The sequence below is a fragment of the Corvus moneduloides genome, chromosome 5, assembly GCF_009650955.1.
Source record: "Corvus moneduloides isolate bCorMon1 chromosome 5, bCorMon1.pri, whole genome shotgun sequence".
Lineage (NCBI taxonomy): Eukaryota > Metazoa > Chordata > Aves > Passeriformes > Corvidae > Corvus > Corvus moneduloides.
Window position 1 is genome coordinate 71,791,728 of NC_045480.1, and position 24,746 is coordinate 71,816,473.

The following is a 24,746-nucleotide window of genomic DNA, read 5'->3' on the forward strand; positions in this document are numbered from 1 at the left end:
GGCTACTCCCATCTGCACAGACATCTTGCTTTACTTACATACCCAGCCCCTGCAAAAAAGTACCATGGATCATGGAACCATGTGGGTTGGAAGGGATCTCTGGAAGTTATCCAGTCCCAGCTCCGTGCTCAGGGTAGAATTAAGTTACTCAGAGCCCATCCTGCTGCATTTGGAGTCTCTCCAGGGAGGGAGATTGCATAGCCACTCCAGGCACCACTCCAGTGCTTGACCACCTTCCTATGCATAGAAATTAAATAAATAAATAAATAAATGTGTCTCTGTGCCTAGCTGGGATTTTCCAGACTCCAGCATGTGTCTGTGGCCTCTTGTCTTGCCACTTGCACCCTGGAGAAGACTCATTTCAGTCTTTCCTGCTGGTCAGAAAACCAGGTACTGGAAGGAAAAGTGGATATTCCCAAATACAGCTGCATCCCTGTTTGGATGTTTTTGATCTTTTCTTAAAATTCCATTTGCTTTCAATTTTAAATATTGTGACATAAATTCCTAAAGAAAGTGTAATTCGACTAAAAACTGTATAAATGGGGACAGACTCTTTGGAATGCAGGATTTCCTTAGTTGCAAGGTGTGGATTTGGAAGTGCATTTTATAGGCTAAACTTGTCTGTGCCGTTCACATACAGAAATCCCTTTTCTGCTGGCATTTTGCATTTCATATGCATCTTCTGCATCTTTACTAATGGAATGCCCATTCAATAACAGATGTTATGGTATCTTAGACATTATATATTGGAAACAGCACATGGGAAATCAGGACTTGGGCTGCCTGCTTGGCCCAGCACGTCCATAGCTCTGCTGAGATGTCACCCTTTCCTGTGCATGGCGGGGGTGTGAGAGGCTGTTCCCAGCCAGGCTCATCATCCCCTGGTGCCTGAGGGCCAGAGGACAGCACCAATGAGTTCCAGGCTGACAGACATCCTCCTAACTACCCCTGGCTTGTAGCGAGTGTTTCAAGTGTCCTTCAGGATTTTCCTTGTTCCTTCAAACTTTTGCCTTTAAAAAGTCACACGTTCCCTTTTCATCCTGATTTTGTTGCTGTGCTGTTGGGAGTATCTGTCAAAGCCATGGCATTCCAAAGGATGCAAGCTGGTCTGCTCCTCAGCTTTCCACTGCCATGCTGCATCCTGGCATGGAGTGAATGCTCTGACCCTGCAAATACCACCAACCCCCATCACTGACAGTGGATAAATAGTTCGTAATTGCTCAGTTCAGGCTGGGCTTTTTCAGATTTCAGCACTGGAGATTTTCCTGCTCCTACAAAACTGCTGATCCAGGCATTTTTTTCAGTTGAGAGGGATTTAATGATACCTCTTTCCTCCTAGTCACCTTCCAAATTTGGAAGTTCTTTTTATAGTGGCTTCACCAGAGTGTTAGTATTCTCATGGACTGCCCATGGGAATGTGCTTCTAATTTTAGTTTGTCCTCTACATGTCTGTCTCCTTTAAATGCATCCAGCTCCTCATTCCAGCCACACTGGGCCAAGCATGATGCTCTGCTCCTCATACTTGTGCATTGAAGATGTTCTGGTATTGCATTGTAATCAAATCCACAGCTCCTGCCCTTGTGCTGCGCAGCAGTGAGTAGCACTCGTGTCTCAGCAATTGTACCACCCAAGCAGTGCTGTTTAATTAACAGAGTTGGTGTGCATTTATTTACTGGGGGACCTTGAGTGTTATTTATTTGTGTTTCAGCAATTTATGCTTGGTCTGATGTCGATGGTGCTAGTGCTGGGATTGTGTTGAATTTGACTGTGCAGTCTTGCTGGGAAGGACTTGGTTGATGATCTATAACCATAATTGCAGCTGACTGGCTTGCAGCTATCTTCTGTAGCATATACGGATTTTGGGAGTTACTGGATGTGCTATATGAGAGGAATATTTAGAAAGAGATTTCAACTGCAGCTAGTAGTCTCAGTTTGTGAATACAGACTGGCTTCAGCTCTCTCCTGCAGCATTTCTTTCCAAGTTTATGTGGGTTGTCACTGAGCTAATTACAATCTTACAAATGGTCCCAGGGGACAGGACAAGCTCTCTAATTTTCATTTATTGTGAGACTGTGATTAAAAGACAATGGCAGTTTCTCATCATAAGCCTCAAGTTTGTCATCTATTAAGTCAATATGCATTCCCTGGTTTTTGTAAAACAAACACTTGGAATCATTTGGGATCATCATTCACTTGTGAGCTTGCATGTTGGGAAAATGACAGTAATTTATAGTTGTCTTCAGCTGTGGTAGCATGACTTACTGTGATAGTTAATTGATAGAGGGGGAAGGCACATTCACTCCAAAAATAATACAGATGGTTTTGAGCCCAGCCCAGTGGATAGAGATGGAGTGGGATCATTATGGGAACACTCTGTCTGGGCACAGTACTTTGAGTTGCTCAGTCTTACGCTCTGTTAACTTACTGAGAGCTCCTACTTCTTAGATGTTGTCTTGGGTAATTGTAGAAGCATTTCGTTCTCCAGGTTACAGCGAGGTTTTGTTCACTGCATTTGATGGATGGATGTCGGCAGCACCACACAGATGGAAACAGGAGACCAGTTACCTAACCTGACTTTTTTCTTCTTTGAGACTTTTCAGACAGTGCTTTTTCACATTTGCTGTGAGTATAAGAAACAGACTCAGTCCTTACTTTTCCCCTGTTGCTCCCATAAAGAAATTGGGAGGGGACAAACTGCAGTGGTACGGATGGAGCTGGTTTCTGGGATGCTCCTATTGCTCCCATTCAGGATATTCAGGATTCATGGTTGTTAAAAGAGGGCACCAAGGACAGAGGTGTCATTATAATTATGCTTTAGGTTGGTTGCATCCATTTTAGGTCTTCTTCTCAAAGCTGGTAACACAAAATTTGGGAATCTGATCCTATGAAATTGGCTTTAGCCTTCTTTGCTTGCATAGATATAAAAAACCCCTATCAGATAAAGGAAGGGAGAAGCTGAATTTACAGTGGTACTGTATAACATGAGAAAGTAATAGTTAATTCCATAAAATACAGAATTTTCCATGAAGTTGACTTTATTGTCCTGGAACTAATTTTTTGCTGGAGCAGGTCCATGGCCTGCCAATGCTGCCATCGCTTCAGAATAAACCATTTTCTGGTCTCCAAGGGCTACTGTATATTAGAGTAATACAGAGCATAATCAAGAAGTGATTTGCAGAAGATGTAGACTCAGTCTGCTTCAAGAGAAGACTTGGTGTCTTAGCACTTCTTTTCATTTTAATTTAGGTTTTTAATTTGGAAAAATATCCAGCATTTAAATGCCATATTCTGATACTTAGTATTACCATCACAGGTGCCTGGAGTCTGTCTTAGTCCCTGGAGTGGAGAATAAGTGATTTAATTGTCCTGTTACCAAATGAAGGAGAGTCATTAAAAGGTGGTACCTACTGTGATTAAGTGAATTGGTGGTTGTAGCTCATTTAGTTGTGTGTGGGTCTTCAGAAAATGAGCTTAAATCTGTCTGATGTTTATAACCACATCACTAAGGGGTGTGACTACATTTATACTCTAATTTATAGGGTTTCAACTTCTTCTAGAAAAGATGATACAATGCATGATCCTCAGTGCAAATCTGGAATATTCGAAGGTCCCACTGATTCCAGTTCTCAGCAATGATTAAGTGAGGGACTGGCAGTAGGAGTTACTTTTGATGTAACACTTCCAACACGGTGGTAATTAATGTTGCACTTAACCATGTGGGAAGTGGAATGTTAGGCCTGTCTGCATATAAAAGCTCCCCTAACTTAATGAAAAGCTAATTTATTTTAGAACTGAGGTAGCTGTTTCTTTGTGGCCACCTACTGCTCTGTAAACTGGGAAATTGGTTCCGTTTAAATTAGTTGACGCTTTGTTTTAAGCTGAATTAAGAGAGCATAAACTTTGGTTTTATGCCGCCGTAATAACATAAACTAGAGCATTTTTCTCTTGTAGACAAAGGTCTTAACAAGCAGTATTTGTAATGCTCACTCCACAGTCTACAAGAAATAAGGGTAAATAAGATTCCTTTGTATATTCTTTTGTCATCTTCCCACAGGGAGGGTTGGCAAGAATTCCCGGAGACAACTTTATTTGAAAATGAAGTTTCCATTTTAAATGTTATTTATTCCAGCTTGAGGTAAAATGAACTTTATAACGTTAAAGTTATTTGTTGTTTACAAGATCTTAAATGTAGTTTTTGTGAAAAACCAAAGCACAGTAGCAGCTTTTTCTGAACTGCTGTATTTTCAGGAGCTCAGCACGACAGTAATGATAATTTTGACATGTAGATATGTATATGTTGAAAAACTACATCCAGCCTATTTTATGCAGTGTCTAACATATATTTAAGGGCAGAGCCTACAAGAGGGGGTTTTTCCCTCTGGTTCACATTCCACAGTTGGCACTGGGATGGCGCTGGGAGTTGGATGAGGCAAATCCAGTGCACTTGTGTTTTCTGTCCCCCACCACAGTAATGTTTTAACAGTGAAATTTGCTGGTTTGGTTTTTTCTCCAAATGCATGTTCTTGTTTGGAAACTCTTGTAGGAAGTGGAAAGTTTAGCCTCATGGAAATATGGTTTGGATTCTTTGTTGTAGCTGAAATGAAATGTGATGGGATTCCTTGATCATGAGTGTCAGGAATTTGTTTCTGCAGGGATAAGTAGAGTCTTTTATTTACTTTACAATGCCTCTTTGCAGAGCAGGTCTGTGTCTAGGATGAATAATGTGATAAAAGCACATCTCTGTGTGCTTGATTATTACTTACCTGGGAAGCTGCTGTGGCGGATTCTTTACAGGCTCATTGGCCTGCAGGTCCTTGTGAGCTGTTTTACGCAGAAATCAGGGCAGAGACACTTTTACGGAGACAGTGGGTCACACTGGAATTGTGTGTGTGTTCTTCCCAACAGATGCAGTCCATATGGAAAGGACTTCTGCAAATGTTTACATGTGTTTATTTGTAGGAGTGTATTTGTTAAAGCTTTTTGTTCTGGTCAGGTTCTTAGAGTGGTTAAATGCCTTGGAACAGCCAAGTGGAATTTTGTCTGTGGCCATTTGCATCACAGCTGGGGGATATGAAATCCTTCGTAACTAAGGATTGCATTCCGTTAAATAGCAAATGGCCAGCTTGCTCTGTGGCATCACATGATCATTGTTTAAATTCCTTATGAAGGTAGTTTGTTAAAAACATCTTTTTTTGCCGTAATTTATTGATCATATTCCATCAAAGTGACCAGGACACTCTTCTAAATAGGTTCTAGAAAAAATTTCTATTTCAATTATTTTCTTCATAATATATCTGCTTTACAACAGAAAATTCCTGTTTAGTCACAGATTTGAAAGTACTTCCTTTTAAAAATGAATGTATGTATTTTAAATCAGTACTGGGTTTGGGGTTGGATTTATTTTACTCTTTTCATTTTTTAGACTGGAGGATTTAGCCTAGTGTAGTGGTTTGGTCTAAAATACTCATTACTGTTTATCTTCTGTGAGATAAGAATTAGGAGAAATGCAAAGCAGGCACCAAACTTGAAAGAATATAAAGAAGTTTATTAACAGACCTAAAAGAAGGGAAAAAAAAAAAAATTATACCACCTTCAGAACTCTCCTCCTCCCCCCACCTTCCTCCCTTCTCCCACTGACAGTGTAAAAAGACAACCCTTAAGATGTTCAGTCTGTTTACCACTGCTATAATAACCTTGTTCAGTCCATTTAGAAAGAGAAGTCTCTTCTTGCTCATGCTATGAAAATATTATCACAACGAGACAGCCGCCCACTTCCAAATATTGTTCAGTCCATTTAGGAAGAGGAGTCTCTGCCTGCATGTGAGTCCCTTCCCCCAACTTGCAGCTTGTTCAAGGTCACACACAGATAGCAATTGGTTTTCCCACATTCGAGGGTCCACTCTTGAAGTTTTTTGGGGTACAGTTTTAAGGTTGAGCCGTTCGGAAACAAAACCAGAGGCCCTTCTCCTTCCCTGGGAGCAAAGGGTCTTCCTCATCTTCATTGTTAGGACTATCTCTGGGAGCCTCTCTAGGAACTGAGGTTTTCTCCTTTCCCGTTTGGAGCAAAAGTCCTCATCTGGTTCATCTCTCCCTGTCCAAACTTCTCATGAAATTACAGCTGCGTCAGCATCTGCCTATCTCAGCGCAGGTGCTTCTGCTCACGAGTTGAACACTCCACCCCCCATATCTTCATGGAATTACAACGGGATACTCTGATATATCATAGCTTCACAACAGAATTTCAGCTTTAAGCATCTCCTCTCTCTCTCTTCCCTCAGGTTTTCAGCTCTTCACAAGAATAAAAGGGTTAATCTCACCTCGGCCTTGCAGCTTTGCAGCTGGAATGTTGAATGTTTCTTATCGCAGTGGAGAGGGGGGAGAGCCGAGCCGCTCCAGCTGCCCACGGCAAGGCAGTGGGGGGGTTCCACGGGTGGAACAGGTCCATCGGCTCCAGGATGGCCGTGGCCTGGCCCAGCCTGGCCCAAGCAGGGCCTGGCCGGGCCCGCTGGCCCCCACACGGGGCCTGCAGCCACCTGTCCCAGCACCGGAAACGAGAGAGAGCTTGGGGGGGAGTTTGTCTGTTCTTAAGTGTGGATCACAGAGGTGATCACAACTTTAAGTGGCTTAGAGAATTGTCCATATTCAAACTGGCCAGCTGATAGGTTCTATCAGGTCCCAGAGGAAACTGTAAGCACCCCTTAGCAAGGACATCCCTTCCGGGACTATGCTTGCTAACCTATGACACCTAGGTTTTCTGGAGGTAATTGTTACTGAATGAAGGTGCCTTAAATACAGTGGTAATTGCTTTGCAAACATTGTCTAAGGCTGCTTGGGGCATACCTGGCTCCTATGTGAGAGGTTTCTTTTCTGTGGTTCCTCTTGAGTCATGCCACAGGATTGCAATTTTCTGCTTTCCTTTTTGTTTAAAATATTTAAAGTAGAGTGACTTTGTTTTCATAAGCTAAAGCCTTTAAATACCTTGAGGCTTGGTCCTCATGAAAGGGGAGCATTTAAAAATAAACGTGCATGCTTCTCTGGGTGGCCATTATATAAATTGCTTATATGTCTGTCTTTAATGTATTTTAAGAGAGGAGAGCCAAGAAGGAAGGCTGTGTCCTACCCAATGATTACAGTTCCCCAGTAGCAAATTTTGTGGACGTGTAGGCCCTACATAGTATTTATATAAATCTGTTCCCAGGGTTTTTTAGCATTGTAAGTATTAAAGGGGATAAAGTCTAATTTCAATAACTGAGCAGTTGCATTCCCTCCATTAAAGTACACTGTGTGGTTTCCTGAGCCTGTTAATTTTAATTGATGTAACATCTCTGTGTTACAGCCTGTCCTTTTATTATTAACACTCCATGAAATTCTTGTGTCTTTATTCCTCTTCTTACATGTTCTGATGAATGCTAAAATAATTTAAAAATGTTAGTGCTTAAAGCATCAACACTGGCAGCTGAGACATCAGTTTGCTCGTAGCAAAAATTTGTGTCAGACTTGGTTTTGATCCATGCAGTTATCCTCATAAGGCTTAATCTGATGATATTTGCAAGGCTTTTTGTTGCTTTGTGAAAAATCTTGTTAAACTTACAAAATCAGGCCTTCAGCTGCAAGGAGGAATTGACTCACCCTGAAACACAAGATTTCCAGTAAATGACATGGTTGTATTTTAAATGAAGACATGAAGGTACAGGTGTACATTTTAGTCCCCTGTTCTTTTTCGCAACAACTCCATACAATTTTGCTGTTTTCATACATGAATAATTAAAGGTGTGTAGCTCCAGCTGTTCCTTTTGACTTCATGGATACAGGATATAATTCCTCAGAGCTGCTCTGGGCACGTGTGCACACATAAATGCACACACACCTGTGTTATGGTGTGCTGAAAAGCAATTAAAGCCTGTGGGATAAAAAGATAAGTGTCAGTCATCACAACTGCTCTCCCTAGAGACTACCAACACAGAATTATATATTTGGAATACCTCTTGGGTTTGTGTTCTTTTTCTAATTAGTTCATTTTATTTGGGATATTTTGTTTTTATAAGCCTGTTGGTCTTCATCCAGCAGGAATGAAGCAAGAGTCTCTCCATGACAAAAGAGCTGGTAATTTGAGGCCCTCTACTTTGACATCAGTACCTGGAGTCACTCAGTCTTGCTGCAAAATGTGATCTTTTATCTACTTTGACAAGTAATTTTTCATTTTCTCTGTAGCAAGCATCTTTTGCCAACATTAACACTTCGGTAGAGTGACCTCTCCACATGCAGTAGACTGGCACTTAATCAGAATACTGTTGTTTATTGTGTGAGGGCCTTGATGGGGGAGGGTTTTGCTCACAAATGAATTTTGGAATAGACAGCATTTTGTTCGTAGTACTCTACACTTGCTGTTGCAATGCCTTGGGGAAAAAGGCAGTAGTTCCAAATACTAAATTCTCTAATTATTTTTCCCATCCTTTATCATGCCAGTTTTTGTGATGCAGATGAATAGGATTTTTTTTCTCAAGTTTTTGGCCCTAAAAAACCATGAATTTGCACTGTTATAAAAAAGTTACCTTTTGAATGAATTTGGGAGCTATATTGTTTTGATTCACTGTTGCTGAATACAGGCAACCTGTTAATAGTGTACACAGCACTGCTGACTTGCATAAAGTCATTTAATGACTGTAAGTATTGCATTTTACTGCTGGTGCGTTTGACAGCGTGGGGGAGGATTATTTTCTTAGATATGCAAAGCATTACTCTGTGTTTAATGTTCAAAAATCAGCTGCCCTGGAGCATTGCTACTGTACTAATCTTACCAGATTAGCCTCTAAATATTTCAGATTCTTAGGTGACAGCTCTTAATATCTGCCAGGTTCTCTCTATTGTACCTGATGAGCTTTATTATAGAGGGCCCCAGGCTTCCATGGTCTCAGCAGAGCAGTGTTGTTTGAGAGGAAAAGTGAGTGTAAGGAGCAGTGAGGACAGCACAGACTCCATTTTCATGCTAAGTTCCCTGCCTGGGAGCTATAGCTGTGACTCTTACACACCACTGATTTAAGGGCTTTGGTGGCTCAGCAGAGATTATTTATACCCTTTATAGGAGACATTCAAAAGAGGATGTAGGGACACGAGGGAGCACTGAGGTGCCGAGAATGATGCTGCAGTGAGGACATTTTGTTTGAAGGGAGCAGATCAGTGCCAACAGCAGCACTCCTGAGCAGGGGGTCACAAAGTTTGCATGCTCAGTTCTGCTCCCTCATGCAGTTTTACTGTGTTTACCATGGGATCCCATCATATTTCCCTTGGGATCTAGGTTAAAAGCTGTAGGATGAATGCTGACTTTGGTCTCAGTTCTTGGCACTGGTACAATGGCGCCTGCAGTGGTGTCCACATGAGTTTCTGGTAAAGTTCGAGCAGTAGCTTTGTTTTCTGTCCCTTGTCACTTTGGTTTATGCAGTAGAACAGGAAAGGTGGCAAAGGGTGACTTTGCAGGGAGATGTGGGTCCTGACAGTGCTAAGCCACAGCAGATCTTCCACTTCCCAGCCAAGCCGTTGTGCTGAGCACAGGCCTTTCTTTGTCAGAGACAGGACAGCAGAAAGTGCTTATAGACAGGTGTTTGGATAGAAAATTGAGTGGATCAAATATGAGTAAAAACTTACAGGTTATGGCTTTTCAGTGACGGAGGTTTTTTTCCGATTTTTGTTTTGCCTTTTTATTTTCAAATGCAGCAATTTATCCCATACCTACTGGCAGGCAGGTATGAATTCATAGAACACCCAAAGTTAAATAAAGCCATTCCATGAAGTTCCTTTCATTAAGTAATTAAGTTCATTTTTTAAAGGGTATGGGGGTTTTGGTTTGAGGTGTTTGTTTATTTGTTTGTTTCAATGAGAGTGGTCTATGTAAGCTCTGCATGAATACTCTAATACACTTTCGGAAGTGAACATGGAGAGAAAGCACCTTTTTCCCTATTGCAGGGAAGCAGAAACTTGAAGTTATTTGCATATTTCAGCAAATATTACGTAAGCTTTTGTGACTTTCAAACCCATTTTAAACCTCTACTATGGATGAATGAACCCTTTAACTTCCTAGTGGTGCACTAATTTGAGACATCAAACTTCACAGAGTTACAGGATCAGTGCTTTTGGGGGTCCACAGATGTTAATCTTTAGTACCAAAGGGAAAATGAATGCCTTTACCGTTGGCTGTTAATCCCTTTCCATGCTCTGTTAATAAACACAATGAATGGCATTGCAGGAAAAAGTTTTCCCCAAGGAGCATCACTCTGGCGGTTTGACACCTCGGTGCACATCTGTGAAGCTGCTGTGCTGACCATGCACCATAACTTCGGTCTTCTCCAGTAATTTGTCTTTGTAACATGAACTAATTTGGGTACCAAATTGAGCTAAGTGATCACTTGAGCAGTTTCACACAAGTATTTTAGGCAATAGGTTTAAATGTGGTTAAATACCTTTATCATGGAGAATTTCCCTCTGTCTACTGTTTGACTTGACTTCTTGCCTGGAAAAATTTGATTTTCAGTGGAAGTACGTGGAATACTATTATTTTCTATTTTTTTTTTTTTTTTCTTTAAAGGCAGAAATTCAGAAAGTTATTTGGCCATTATATCAAGCTGTTTTCCATGGGATAGGCACAAAATAGTGCAGTTCAGCACAAAAAGTCACATAAAGGAGATCATTTTACTTTTCAGTCAGATTGGAGCTGGCCCACACTAATGGCTAAATGAAAGCTAATCACCTAATAGGAGTTCTCCCTAAAATTATTATAAGGATATTTCCAGTGTGATGATTGGAAAGTATTTCAGATGAAAAAGAGTGCTGAAGCCAAAACAGGGGTATTCCTGATGTTTTGTGGGCTTACAGTATTTCTCCAAAAGGAAGAGCTGTAAGCTCCCTGGATTCCTGTCAGGCATTCCAAGTGGTTTACTTAGGAGCAACAACTTTGTTGTCTGAGGTTGTTAAGCACCTTCTCTGGACCCCAGTGGAGGAGAGTGACCACAGGGCTACAGCAGGCAGGAGGAAATGGAGTTACCCCAGTTTCCTTTCTGCCCTCTCATGTGTTGTTTGATAACAGCACTGATGAAATATGTTAATAATGATTTGATCTAGCGGAAATCCTTTCAGAAAAGATAAATGCAACTGTTACTACTGCTGAATGCTTTGTGACTCTGGAGAAATAGGAGTGGCAGTGTGAGCTTCTGATGGGAGTTCTTATATTGGATAACTAATGTTTGTAATTGTTGCCTTTTGGTTTGTCGTGCCAGACTCCTGGTGTGTGTGAAGAACTGTATCTGTCTGCAGTGACTGCACAAATACTTCTTGTAGTGTGTCCCCTCTAAAACTTAGTGTCTTCTCAAACTGTCATCCCAGCATCCCTTGTCTTTCCCATGGCAGGCTGAGTGCAGGCAGAATGTCTGGGCCATGCTGGATTAGCCTTTGTGCTGTCGTGCACCCTTTGCTCTGCACTCACGCTTGTCTGCACCAGAGATTCTTCTCCTCTGCCCTCGTTTATTTGGCATGTTCGCTTCAGAGGCATAACCATGTGCCTGGATTGACCAAAGACACCAACATAAGCACTTGCCAAAAGGCAGCTCTCATCTTCCCTGGCTGCCTCAGCCTGTTTCCCTTTCAGGAACAATCAGGGGCATATGATCCTGATTCAGAGAAGGATTTGTTCCATCTCGCTTCTGTGATTCCTTTCCTTTGGGAGGAAAGGAAAAGAAAGAATGTGATCCTTGAAGAAGATAGCCTTGAAGATGTGTCAGACTTGAGTTTGGCTAGCAAGGAATTAGGCTCCCCAGGCTGAGCAAAACATTGCCCATCATCTCAAGTAACAGCCTCTTTCTAGTCCTAAGGGACAGATCTGTTGTTCTGCAGGCACTTGGAACCAAGTCCTGTTCTAGAGAAGGAAGTGACAAAGCAAGGGCACCTCCTGCTTCGGGGGGCACCGAAGCACGAGAAGCCCCTTCCCATCCTGGCCTGCTTGGTAACATGGATATGACAGAGGAGAATGCTGCTCTGAATTGAGAAAGTGCTCACAGAAAGCCATGCTTTGAGTTCTTACTAGCCTATTTCATGAACAGGACCTTTCTATCAAAAGGTATCATTTGCTGTGTATTAAGGCTTAAAGAGTTTTTAACTTTTTTGTAAATGTATATCCAAAGCAGACCAGCTGCAGGTTTAGGGCAGTGTTTCATCTGACATACCCAAGGGTCTGTACTAACTCCTATTTCATGAGTAGTATCTTTGATGCTGCAGTACAAAGGAATGTGCCCAACAGCCAGATGTTTTAGGGGGCCTCTGTCCTCAGCTAGAAGTGTGAGGATACTCTTCTAAGCTGGTACGTGGTGTCTCATCTCACATTTGGTTTGCTTTAAAAACAAGACGTTTGGCGGTATTGGAATCTCAGCTCAAAGAATCCAACCAGACAGAAAGTTGATTTGGGGATGTTTGGGGTTTTTTTGGGAGGGTGGGGGGTGGTGTTGGCTGGCGCTTCATAAAAACATGGACTAATCTGGAATACAGAACCAGCCAAAACCACAAACTCTGATTTAGACCTGCTTGGCTCTTCTGAATCATCACGAGCTCTGCACACTGAGTCAGCCAAGAGCTGGTTTTCTCTTTAGTATTGTGTAAACACAAGATGTTTCTCTGGGCTAAATATTATTAAGTTGAAAAGTCATGTTTATTTGTCATGTATAAAAAATGATTAATACGTAAAGTTACCATCTGGGGAGATCTGAAAATTCTTTTCTTTTACACTTTCTTCATCAGCTCAGCTTTGAACACAGATCCCTTTTAGGGTACCCTGATTTTTTCATTTGCATCTATAAGTGAAATTATTTGGATCAAACTACTGACAAAGCTTCCTGTATTACCTTTGGAAATTGCAATTTCATTTAAAGTAATAATTTAGGATAATTATTTTCATTTAAGGAAAACCGCAGGACTTAATTCATAGTTGTACCACGATGTGGTGTGAATTCTTAAAATTCAAAGGGAAGATTCTGCAGCTGACTAGCACATTTTCAGGGAAAACTTTAGATCTGGACACAGAGGGGTACGTAAACATGGCATGGGGGCTTAAATAGGATGCTTTACACTGGCCAGGAGATTTATGTCTTTGCAACTCTTCATGGTACATGTGAGAAGTTGTTAACAAGCCCTGGAAGGTTGTTACTCTGCTGAAATTTGTGACTAATTGTGGCGGGATTTTCCTCATCTTGCTTTGTCCACAACTTCTAAGATGTAATATTGCTGAGAAGAAAGTTGTATGTAAAAAAAAATCGTATGCTTATTAGGAAAATAAGAGTTATGGAAAAGGCAAATTCTGAGGGTAGGGCATTTAAAACAAAAGCCCCAAACCCCACAGCTGAGAACACACAGAGATGCAATACCAGCTCTGCCGTAGAATTATAACCACCCCCTTCTCCCCCAGACCAACAACAGCCATCAAAGACGTTAAAAAGGTGACTGGTGTTTATGTTTTCTTCCCCCTTTCCATAGTGCGGCTCCATGACAGCATATCAGAAGAAGGATTCCATTACTTAGTCTTTGACTTGTAAGTATTTGTTTTGCATATGTTTAGCATGTTGGGGATGTGGTGTTCAAACTTGGAGATGCAAGTGCAAGCTCACGAGATAAATGCATGGTTGTGGTGTGATGAGCTGGACAAATAGATGGAGAAAGCTGGAGGGACAGGAATGCATTTGGTCATTTGCATGTGCAAGAACTCATTTGTAAGTGTCACTGTAAGGATTCCATATTAAAAACTATTAAAAATCCACCGGTGAAGTGGATTTTAATATAAAGTGTAGGTATGTAAGCAAAAGTTGCGTGATACCTGCCAAAAGTAAGCAAAGATAGACTCGGAAAAAAATATTTACTTCAAGCCAGTTGTCTAAACGAAAGATTAAAAAAAGCATGTGGAACACTACTTTGGCTGCAGAAAATCTCCACTGCTGCATTAAAAAGGTAAGCCTGAGTGTAGAGAGGCAAAGATTCTTTCAGTATTTTATTCCCAATTGGTATTTTACTGCTCCATAATGTTTCATTTTGACACCATTCAGAATGTGAAGTTCCCAGCATACAGAAAGGAAGTTTCCTACTGATGTCCTATTTTGTTTCAGGAATTAAGATCCCACGAGTTGTTCATGTAGTGACTGTGCCTGTATGGAGCTTGTTTTTCCAGATAAGGCTGTTCACTGGAAGCAGGGATGGTGACAGCATGAACTGTGTGTCTTAGGCTCTTAAAAAGAGAAACTGATTTCCTCATTCTTCCTGGAATGGGCAAACTTTTCCACTCACTTGAAAAGTTACTGCTTATGGTTTTGGATATGGACAAACCTGAATGTTAGGAATTGTATTGCAAAACTGAGTTACTTAAGTAAAATTATCTCTTTTAACAGTAAAGTTTTCCAGGGCAGTTTATGGTTTAACAGAGAACACACCCACCCACCTACCTGAAGAGCTTTCTTAGGCTCCCCGTGGTTTTGCTGGTTAGAATGAGAATACATTATTTCCCCAGAAATGTAAAATAGCTCATTTCTAAGCATACAAACAGAAGTATTTGCATTCAGCATGGCTAAGTTAGAACCTGGATCTTCCACAAGCAATTGTGTGCTTTCATGTTCAGGTTACATTCTGGTTTACTTTCTGACTTAACTTTTTTTAAAGAAATCTATAAAGACTTCTTCAACACTAGATTTCAGACTAGAAATACACAAATATTAAATAGTCTGTCTGCAGTGAAGGCATTTGGGATTCAGGACTCAAATCCTAACTGGGCTCCACAGAAGCTTGTATGTGATTTGTGTCTATCCCAGGTAAGTGCAGTGACTGTTGGCTTGGAAATGGCTCCAGGGCACCACTCACATATTTGTTCTCTGACATGCACTGGGGTTTGTTTTGCCTTTTCTTTCCTTAAGGGCTACGGAGGAAATCTTTCTATGTGGAATTGGAAAAAGCTTCTTAATCCAGAACTTTTGTAAGAAGTGCATGCAGAATTCTTAGTTCTAGGGACAATATCCCTTTTAAAAACCAGTGGCTATTTATTTTTTTTTGTTGTACTGCTGTACTGTGAGAAACTGGGGCCTACTATAATTGCAGTTAGTCCATGTCTGCCTTAAATTTAATATGTAAAGCCAGACTTATCTCAGGGGGTTATGATTGTGATGTGAACTAGAACATTTGAACAATTTCAAAGTTGTAGATAACAGTATCTGGATCTCGATAGTAAAAGGAGCAAATAGAAGCTTGTGTTCTGCAATAAAACATTAATGCCTAACCCAAAGATACTGCCTTGGCCAAAAACTGGATTCCACAGGAAGTGTTCTGCATTGGCTGGAACTTCCTCTGTTCCCTGACAGTCCCATTCAGGACAAACAACAGCCTCAAACATTTATATAAAGCTTTTATGTTTTGAATATGTGGTTTGAAGGCTTTGTAAAAATTACTTATTTTGCAAAAAAGAAAATGTCTAAATGGCAGAGGCAGTCACTTTGCTGACTGATCGTTGTCTTTGGAGAAGCAACAGGTTGCATTCTTGAGGAACTTCTGCCAAATTACTGAGAATGCCTGTTCACAGTTAATTTTTCACATTCAGATTAAGAAATCATTGCTTTAATGCTCACTAATATTATTTATTAGTGAAACTTCACCTTTTATTGCAGTTAAAAACATGTGGTTACTGCCCTGTTGACAAGTATATAAAAGAGCTGCCGCGATAAAAAGGTACCGTATGCACTTCTTGAACACAGAGGCCAAGAACCTGCTTTTCTTTATTTAGTTTTTATTCAGCAGGAGCCTGACTGTGGTGTAACACTGTCACTCCACCCACACATGCCATCATGTCATTTTCTTAATGATTTCTTTCAGACTGTGTGGGATTTGGTACGACTGTTTCTTCAGAAATTTCTTGCAGACTGCGTCCCACGTAAGAGAGTGAAGGGGAAGACTGCCCTTTCTGTGGATAGAAAAGAATAATCATTGTTACTCTCTATTTTGAATTTCTAATAATCTCTTTGGATTAAATGCTATAGAGATGTCTGCAGCCTCTTGCTTCACTTGTATACCTCAAGCATAGCTGTGCTTTTATCCAGAGAAAGAAACAGTGTTTAATGTACTCTGTTACAGACGTGCATTTGGGTGAACAATTCTGGTGTCAAATGGGAAGGTGGGAGTCTCTGGAAATCCATGTGGAAAATGGGTATTGAACAATGAACTTCATGAATTTAATAATGGACTTCATGAAGTTTTTGCTCCCCTTCCCTATTGGTTAAGGCAGCTGCAGTCAGGATTTGCGTCTGTTGGACCATTTCAGTTGCTAAGCACGAATGAGACTGTCTTCAGTGTTAATGATGTTAGATGAGTTCAAATCCAATCAATTCTGTCAGTATTAATTGCTGTATCTGAATGGAAACAGCTGTAGCACTTGAAGACTCTCTTGTGCAAGTCAATGAGATTCTCTATTTTCAGTGTCTCCCGTTTTAATGCGCTTGATGAGATGCAACAATTGGTACATTAAGAATCCTGGCCTTGCTTTTAGTATTCTAAGTGCAGGGACCATACTGTGTAGAATAAACAGAAAATACAAAAAAATAGCCTAATTTGCAAAGCAGTGTTAGGCTCAGGTAAGTGCCTGAACCTCTCTTTCAGAAGTAGAAAGGCTACAGATAAATGTAAAAATTCTGTGGCTGCTGTTAGATTCCTCCTCCCAGCTCCATTATGAAAGCAATTGAAGAAACAAATGTAAGCTAGGCAGAAACCACACCAGTGTGATCATCAGCAGAGGCTGGTTTAGCTGTCTGTGCTAATTTGTGCGTTCCTTTTAATTATTCTCTTATATTTGTAAACATAAACCAGCGTTTTTCTGAAAGTGGTGCAGAGGGCCTTGGTGCTGCTTGTAACTCTTCTGTGTAAACAAACCCATGTGCTTTACTTGTTGCCACTTCAGTATTCTCTTCTGAAAAATCACAAAACAACCATAGCAATTTGTAAGAACCAGTGGCTTTTAGGTTACTGAAAGTTACTACAGCTTATATAATGAATGGGCTGCCATGAAATACAACGTCCCAGGATCCAGGTACATATCTGTGTCAGAAGAGCATTGAGATCCATTCCTGTTTGCATCCTGCAGGGCGATAGTACCCTGGCACCTGTTCATGTAGCTTTGTAGTGAAGGGCCAAAGTCGTTTGTGAGTGGCTTCCTGGGACCTGTGGGCTGTCCTACACTGTGATGCCCATGACCTTTATTGCTGCAGGGGCACCTTGCTCAGGGACACTCAGTGAGCCAAGGCCATGAGCACGGCTGTTGTGGTTTGCCCAGAATGTGCAGGTGGGTTCTGGCCTCTCCTCATGCCCTGCTCTGCGCTGCCCTCCCTTCCTTCATTGTGGCCATTTAGCTGTCTTGGGAGAGCTATTCCTAAGGTATCCTTCAGAGTGACAGAGCATGGGAATTGCTGACTGTCTGTTTGGTTGTCGGTGAAATTCACCTGCTCTGTTCCTGCTTTAATCTTTTCGTCATTTAACAATGGTTGTGCCTACCAAGCAAATGTTTAGTGTCAGCAAGTAAGATTTCATATCCCCTTCTTCCCTCTGTGCTGGAGAAGAACAAACATCAATTTGGTATTCTCTTCCACTGTGAAAGGCACTTTGATGACTAAAGCTTCCTGTTTTCTTTCTTTGTCTTGGATCAAAAATAAGTGTCTTAGGAAAGAGTAAGATCAAAGGATGCTTTGTTTTTTCTTTCATCACAGAGTGAGAATTATTCCTCTTTACCAGAACTGTGGCAGACAAATATATATGCAAAAAGGAGTTATGCAAGACTGTCAAAATATGCATCAATCAAACCAAAGCCAGTCTCTGGAAGGTAGAAGACAAAAAGAAAGAGAATACAAATTAGGCAACAAACCACTTTACCTCCTCCAGATTTTACTGCAGACTTTTGTACAAAATAGCATTCTGCTACCTGAAAGTCTCTACGTTGAGAGTCAGTCAGTGTAAACCCAGAAAAAGGATGGTGTAACCCAACTATAAATGAAATCATGAAAATGAAGTTCTTGAACTGGCCTTCTCAAAGAAAGGAGCAGTGCTGCTAGTTGAGAAGGGCATTTCTGTCATCATCTAATGTGACTGAAAACTGGGATCCTCAACGAACTCTTAGTACAGCAGTTTGCAAGTGAATGTTACAGTTCTGAGCATTCCAAGTATTATCACCTTTAATTTTTTAATCCTAATAAACTTAATTGTATTCAACAATAATTGTGTTCACTGTAGTATAGATTTTTAAGCATCTCAATCTTTAAGTATTTTGTTGCCCACTGAAGCTTTTATGTTTGGGAATTCACTGGGAATATAATGTGCTAATATCTGCATTCGTAACCAGTAATGAAATACAAACATTGATCTCTCATTCTCGTCTAGGAATTATTTATGTAAGCGCCTGTTTATGTGAAGAATTGCACATAGCTGTGCAAGTCTGTCAGCCTACACCATGGAACAGAAATGTTACAGGAAGGGTCTTCCTGTGCTGTGAGTCCACTCTTGTGACACAGGCAGACAAGTTTTATGATATTATTGAAAAGCTCATTAATCTTCATCTTACAAAGATTGCTTGAACTCTTCTCCTGATTTTAACCTTATATTCACTCATAGGTATTGTATGCTCATGTACTTTTGTACCAATATTATCCCTTACAACTCTCCTCTAGGGAGAGTCAGGCTTATGCTTCTCTTCAGTATTTATTTTCATCCCTCTTAACTTTTGTTTTGCCAAGCTAAACGGGGTTTGCATCTCTGAAGAGATCTGATGAGTGAGTGACGGGGTAGCCTGGTAGCAATTTCTCTGTTCATGCCGCTCTTCCAGTTCCCTTTTCTGAGCATGAGTGACCAGAACTGGTACAATATGAGGAGGGATTTTACTGCTGCACTTGAGGACATTGCTCTCACCCTATTTCAGATGCAATCCAAGATTGTGGCAGCATCCTGCTCAGGGCTCATTCTGGACTGTGATTTTTGGGATATAAAAACAGTTTTATTTCTTTTTAATCACTTTCTACCATTAAACCACTGGTGGTCCAATGAGCTCCTGGGTATGCAATGATGCACAGCCACTTCTGTTACTGGCCCTAGGATTGTGCAGTTCTTCCCTTGTACTTAACTTAAGTGGTACTTTAACTAAGCTATTCCTACTTTCTCCACAAAGATGAATGGAAATTTTCTAGGAAAAATCTGCTGTTAAACTGTTTAAGGTACCCCGCTTCTACTGATACTTCCCTTCCAACTCAGTAACGCTCTTTCTGGCCAAAGCACAAAAAGCCAGCCCCTCTGGCACCTGGGTACACCTCTGTTGTGATTTGACCTACACTGAAAGGCCCTTTTCCTTTTTTAACATTGTTGTATTTTAGCATTTCTTATCTTTGCAGTTTTCAAATTATCCTGAACTGTTCTGAACTTCAGCCACAATTTTCCTTGCTGGTCACTTCCCTTTATCCTTGTAGTTTTACTCCTTCCTTTTGACATTCATACTTGATGTCTGGCATCTTGCCCAATACGCTGCCACCCTTAGTTTTTATTTTCTCTTTCTGATTGCACTTCCACCATATTCATTTTATTCATGTAATGATTTGGACGGACAAACCTTCCACTTTAGTTCCTGCACCTTGCTGCAAAACCTCTTGCATTTCTGTACAAATATTTCACTTACTCCCCTCTGACTTCTCCTTGTCAAGTTAATTTAAGATGTGCATTTTCACTTCTGAAATCTCCTTTTCCCCATCTTGCTTTTTGTAACAGAGTCACTGGAGGTGAATTGTTTGAAGATATAGTTGCAAGAGAATATTATAGCGAAGCAGATGCCAGGTAAGTAATTTGTTTTTCTAATGTTGCCTTTGATAATTCTAGGATAGTTACTTAAATATATCCTGGTGTTTGGCATCAGTTTCCTTAGCCCAGTCTGTGAGACTCTAGGATTTCTCCAGGAGTTCTCTTAGACTTGGAAGGACACAGTTGGGCAGTTTGAGCTCACGACTGCATGGTGGAGAACTCACGGGAAGTCTTGGTGTCTGCAGATCTGAAAAAGCTGAAAATGGATCTCAATTTGTTAAAATGTTACCCATTTTTTCCTCTGCAAACTGGACATAACAGTTCAAGCAGCTCCTCCATGGATTCTTACATTTGCTGATCAAAGGTTGAAGCATAAGTTGGTCTTAAAAGAATTTTGCATTAAATATGAATTTTGTTCTCGGTCTAGAAGTGCTAACTTCCTTTTCCTATTTGAAAATCTTTGTTGTGTTTCAGCAATAAGCAATTACACTGTGCATCTCATAGTCTGAGCTCAAATATGAAATCTCTGGCAATTTTCTGCAAGTGCTTGTTGAAAAACTTGAAGAATAAGTTGACAGTTATCATATTTTCTTGCATAAAGTATCAGGACCACTTATCTCATGTTTGTCCTCATGTAATAATAAATCTTAAATATTCTCATAAAATTAATAATCTTAAACATTGTGGTCAGTTACTTTAAAGACAGTATGTTCTACCATCACACTCTTCACAGAAATTGCTCTTGAAGTAAATTTAAAGAATCCTTATGTTTTTGTGTGTTTAAAAACACACCCCCTCAATGATACGTATTTAGTACATATAACTTTAAATTATGCCTTTACATTTGGAATTAATTGAGAGATGACTGGAAAGAATTAAGTGTTCCACACAACAGTGGTTGGATAATAACGAACAGACAAGAAGTTACTCTGAGTATTAGGAAGCTTCCACTGTTTTTGCTCTTACTGCATCTGTAGGAATGGTAGAAACATCATTGCTTTAGACATTTAAATACAGAACAGCACATAGCAAAACACCCTGTAGGAAAAAAACCAGCATTAGGGATTTAGGTGGGGTGAAAGAAGAGGAGCTATGTTAAAAAAAATTTCAGATCATTTTTTCCTGCTGTGAGTGAAGCAAATTTCTAATATTGATGCCAAAGGCCAGTATATGGTGTCCTTGTGTGTTTTTAAGGTAGCTGGGAATTATAAGGAAAAATTGCAGTGATGATTTTTTCCTGTTCTAGAATTATGACATATTGGAAGGGGCTGTGCATATATATGTGTGTATATATATATAGAATATATATACACATTTTATATATTCAGTAAAAATTTGACCAAATAACTGAAATATCTAGTTATGATGCATCTCTGTATTTTGTGTATTTTTATATAAATATATATGTATATCCATATATATATATATATAAAAAATATATCTAGTGTGTGTGTGTGTGTATCCCTCTAGAAATAGTTCCTGTTCTCTGTGGATGCCTCTCCCAAGACTGTCACACTGGTCTGCTCCTGCAAGCCCTTGCTCACGCCAGTAGTCTGTACTCAAACAGTGCAGTGAGTTGTGAACTACTTGCCTAAGAAAGGGTTTTCAGGCTTGGGCTCCAGTTACTGATTTATGACCATTCCTTCTGAGTTCCATGGTCAAAACCTTTTGGATGAGCAGCATCTTGACTACTCTGTATTACTTACCGTTACTCACTTGTGCCACAAAGATGTCTTTAAAAAAAAATTATAAGGTCTTGTAGTGCCAAAAAAAAATCTGAAAAAGTTCCAGTGCTCTAAAAGATGAATATTTTAGTTGTGCTTTTTGGCATCATAGACTGGCCAAAACTTGCAAACCTGGGCATGGAAAAATAGGTGCTAGTTCAGTTACTGGAAGCACCAAACTAAAACATTTGTCTGAATTTTAAATGTGGATTTTCACTTCCTGAGTTGACTCCTAACTAAACTAGAGCTGGACACTATTTTAAATGAAAATGCATGCCACCTTTTTGAATGACTTGGCTTTATTCTACTAATCGTTTTAAAGAAACGATTCGATTCAAAATGAAAAATGTTTTGCTTTTCCTAGCTTTTGACTTTTTTTGTTTCATTTGTTTTCTGTATATCATGTCATTTCTGAGCATTTTCTTGTTTGAGCACTTGTTGAAATGTTAACTTCACTACAAAAAATTAAGAAAACCAAAACATGCCAGTAATTGTTTTACTGCCTTCACTTTATTTTTCCTATAGCAGTTTTTGGAAACTGCAGAAAGCTTCCATACTGCTGAATTGAAGTACAGTCTGATGATTCTGTCTCATAAGTGTCATATGTTCCATGCTAAATGTCTTTTTTTGTTAGGTTTTGGGTTTTTATTTTGCTCTGGTTTTTGGATGTGTTGGAGCTGGAAATATCTCTGTATTCAACAAAGCTGTTGTTCCAGTTCAAAGTACAATCAAGACTTGTCAAGAGGTGTAAAATTGTTTTTGTTCTTTACCTTTTGCTTTTAAGTTTTATTTTATTTTGTATTTAATGTGATTATGTGCCTTTAAAATGTTCTCCCTTCCATTCTGCCCTTGTATCTTTGCAGTCATTGTATACAGCAGATTCTAGAAAGTGTTAATCATTGTCATCTAAATGGCATAGTTCACAGAGACCTGAAGGTCAGTATCTGGTGCCCATCAATTGGATATAAGAACTTTCGGGTTTTCTTTCCGCTGGGTAGGGGCAGAGGGTGGGATGTCTGTGATGTTCCCTTGCCTATCCTCCTCACCCTCTGAACAACCAGTCCAACCAATAATGCATGACGCCTCTTTCCAGTTTGCAAGTCTACAGGCCTAATATACATCATGGCAAAAGGGGGAATGGTTGCCCAAAAAACTGTCTCGTGCGAAGATGCTGAATTTTGCCCACGCTGTGCCAGGTGCCGATGCCATGCTGGGGCTGTCCCGTGTGGCTGTGTGGGCACAGGGAGGTGACCCCTGGCTGTGATGTATGTCAGCTTGCAGATGTGACCGCCACTGCTGTGCTGAGGCCCGGGGGGCAGTAGCAGAACGAGCGGCCGCACGCTGCTGCGCTCAGGTGTGACGAGCCCTCAGGCAAGTGCCGCTAATTGCCGGCTAAATTTGGCGGCAGGGAGCTAATTATTGACCTGGAGCACCTGGCTTGGGGGCTACCTCCACGGCCGCTGCGATTTCTAACCATTTCTACAATTCTTTAATGCCTCTGTGAATGCTCTGAGTAAGGAAGGAGGAGAAAGCACAGAGGATGCCAAATATTTAATACGACCTTGAATTAGTGGCAAAATTTCTTTCTTTTAAAAGTTGTCATGGAAAAAGAAATTGGTGTTAAATTCAAACCAAAGCCAAGGCAGCCGCTCCGCCGCGTGTCTCTGAGGGCGGCGCGGGCACCGCCCGGCGGAGCCTGAGGCCGTCGTGCCCCGAGCGGGGCGGCGTGGGGCAGGGCAGGCCGGGGCGGGAGCGCAGCCACGCCCGGCCTCGCCCTCGGCCGCCGCCCCGTCGCCTGGTGCTGGAACTAACGGGCGCCCATGGTGTTTGCATGCAGTCATTGCATTCAGCAGATCCTGGAGGCCGTGCTGCACTGCCATCAGATGGGCGTGGTCCATCGCGACCTCAAGGTGAGTGCTGCTGCCCCGCCGCCCTCCCGCCGGAGCAGCATCCCTGCCCCGCAGGGCCGCCAGCAGCCGAAATGTAAACGCTTCCCTCTTGTTGTTTTTCCCCTTGGTTCATTTATTTTTACTTGGCTTCACCTACATGCAAGAGCAAGCTCGTTCTCCCCAGAGGAAATCTGTTCGAGACTGGCCAGTACCTGGCTGTCTAGCACTGGGCAGTACAGGGAGAGCAGGAGGTGCTTTTCAAGCACTGCGTGCATTCGTTGAATACATGGTCTTCGTCTGTGTCATCCAGAGCTTTTGGGGCAGGGCATGAGGGCAACTTCCCATCTCTCATCAGCAGAATTTGGAGTGCTGCTGGGAAGAACAGTAGCCTTTGCATGCCATGCATTTTAGTAACAGAAGGTCAGCTGCTCTGGGATCGCTGGCACAGAGACCTCTCTCCTCCACATGATGGCTGGGCTGCAAAACATCTTTAACAAGCAGGAGTTTCTACAGTGTTCTCACTACACTCAACTGAGGAGTTCAGTTCCTTCCAGACAAGCTTTAGTGTTGGGATAGAAACCTTTCTAAAGAAAACTCTGTGCTGAGAGAGCATTCCCTCTTTCTTAACTGTGTCTATATCCAAATGGCTAGAGGCATCTGCTGCAGGAATGCTCTCTGCATTTAAAATATGTTGGCAAGGAAAGAAGTAAGTCAAGATCATTTTCTTTTACTGTGAGGCTCCAAGAGAGAAGGCTGTCCAGAGCTCATCGTAAGCTTACCTTTTGGATGAGGGAGAGGACTTCATTTGGGCACTTGGGCTTCACGATCCTCAAGGAAACTAAGATGGTTTATTTTGAAATCAAATGGAGGTCTGAACTATCAGATCCGTTATGAGGCGGAGAAAAAATTGTGTGTGGGCTGAGGCAGCGAAACACGCTAATCCCTTGTGGCACAGCTTCTTGGGCTTTAGTTTTTCTTTCTGAATGAGTTCTGGGGAGCAGAAATTTCCTCCTAGGGTAAGAGTTTCTAGTGGTTATCATGAGTAATAACATTGGAATCAGAATGCTGTCGCCTTTCTTGCCAACCTTCACTCCCAAACAAACTGTTCTTGTCTGACTTTATAAGGTCTATGTTGATGTCATAAAGGAACACGAAGGGGCTTGCTCCAAAAGATCAGAGAGCAGGATGAGTTGCAAAGATGTAGACCCCAAATTTTCCACCCATTTTGCACTTTGGGATTTTCCTGTGTCACAGTTGTACAACAGGAGACTGACAAATCTCTGTCCAATCTGTAAATCTTGCATGG

The 24,746-nt window shown here is 41.1% G+C and overlaps 1 protein-coding gene across 34 annotated transcripts in view; it reads left to right on the plus strand.

Annotated features, from left to right (window-relative positions):
* The window catches only part of CAMK2D (calcium/calmodulin dependent protein kinase II delta), a 124,345-nt gene that overhangs the window by 57,649 nt on the left and 41,950 nt on the right, over window positions 1–24,746 (plus strand). For 24 of the 34 annotated variants that reach the window (XM_032109979.1, XM_032109980.1, XM_032109978.1 and 21 more), the window contains exons 5-7: window positions 13,510–13,564; window positions 19,798–19,863; window positions 22,415–22,487. In XM_032109979.1, the coding sequence (XP_031965870.1) occupies window positions 13,510–13,564; window positions 19,798–19,863; window positions 22,415–22,487 (194 nt within the window). Of the gene's footprint in view, window positions 1–13,509; window positions 13,565–19,797; window positions 19,864–22,414; window positions 22,488–23,388; window positions 23,462–24,746 lie in introns of those variants that run through there. The other 10 variants (XM_032109981.1, XM_032109977.1, XM_032109983.1 and 7 more) reach the window with 2 other exon arrangements.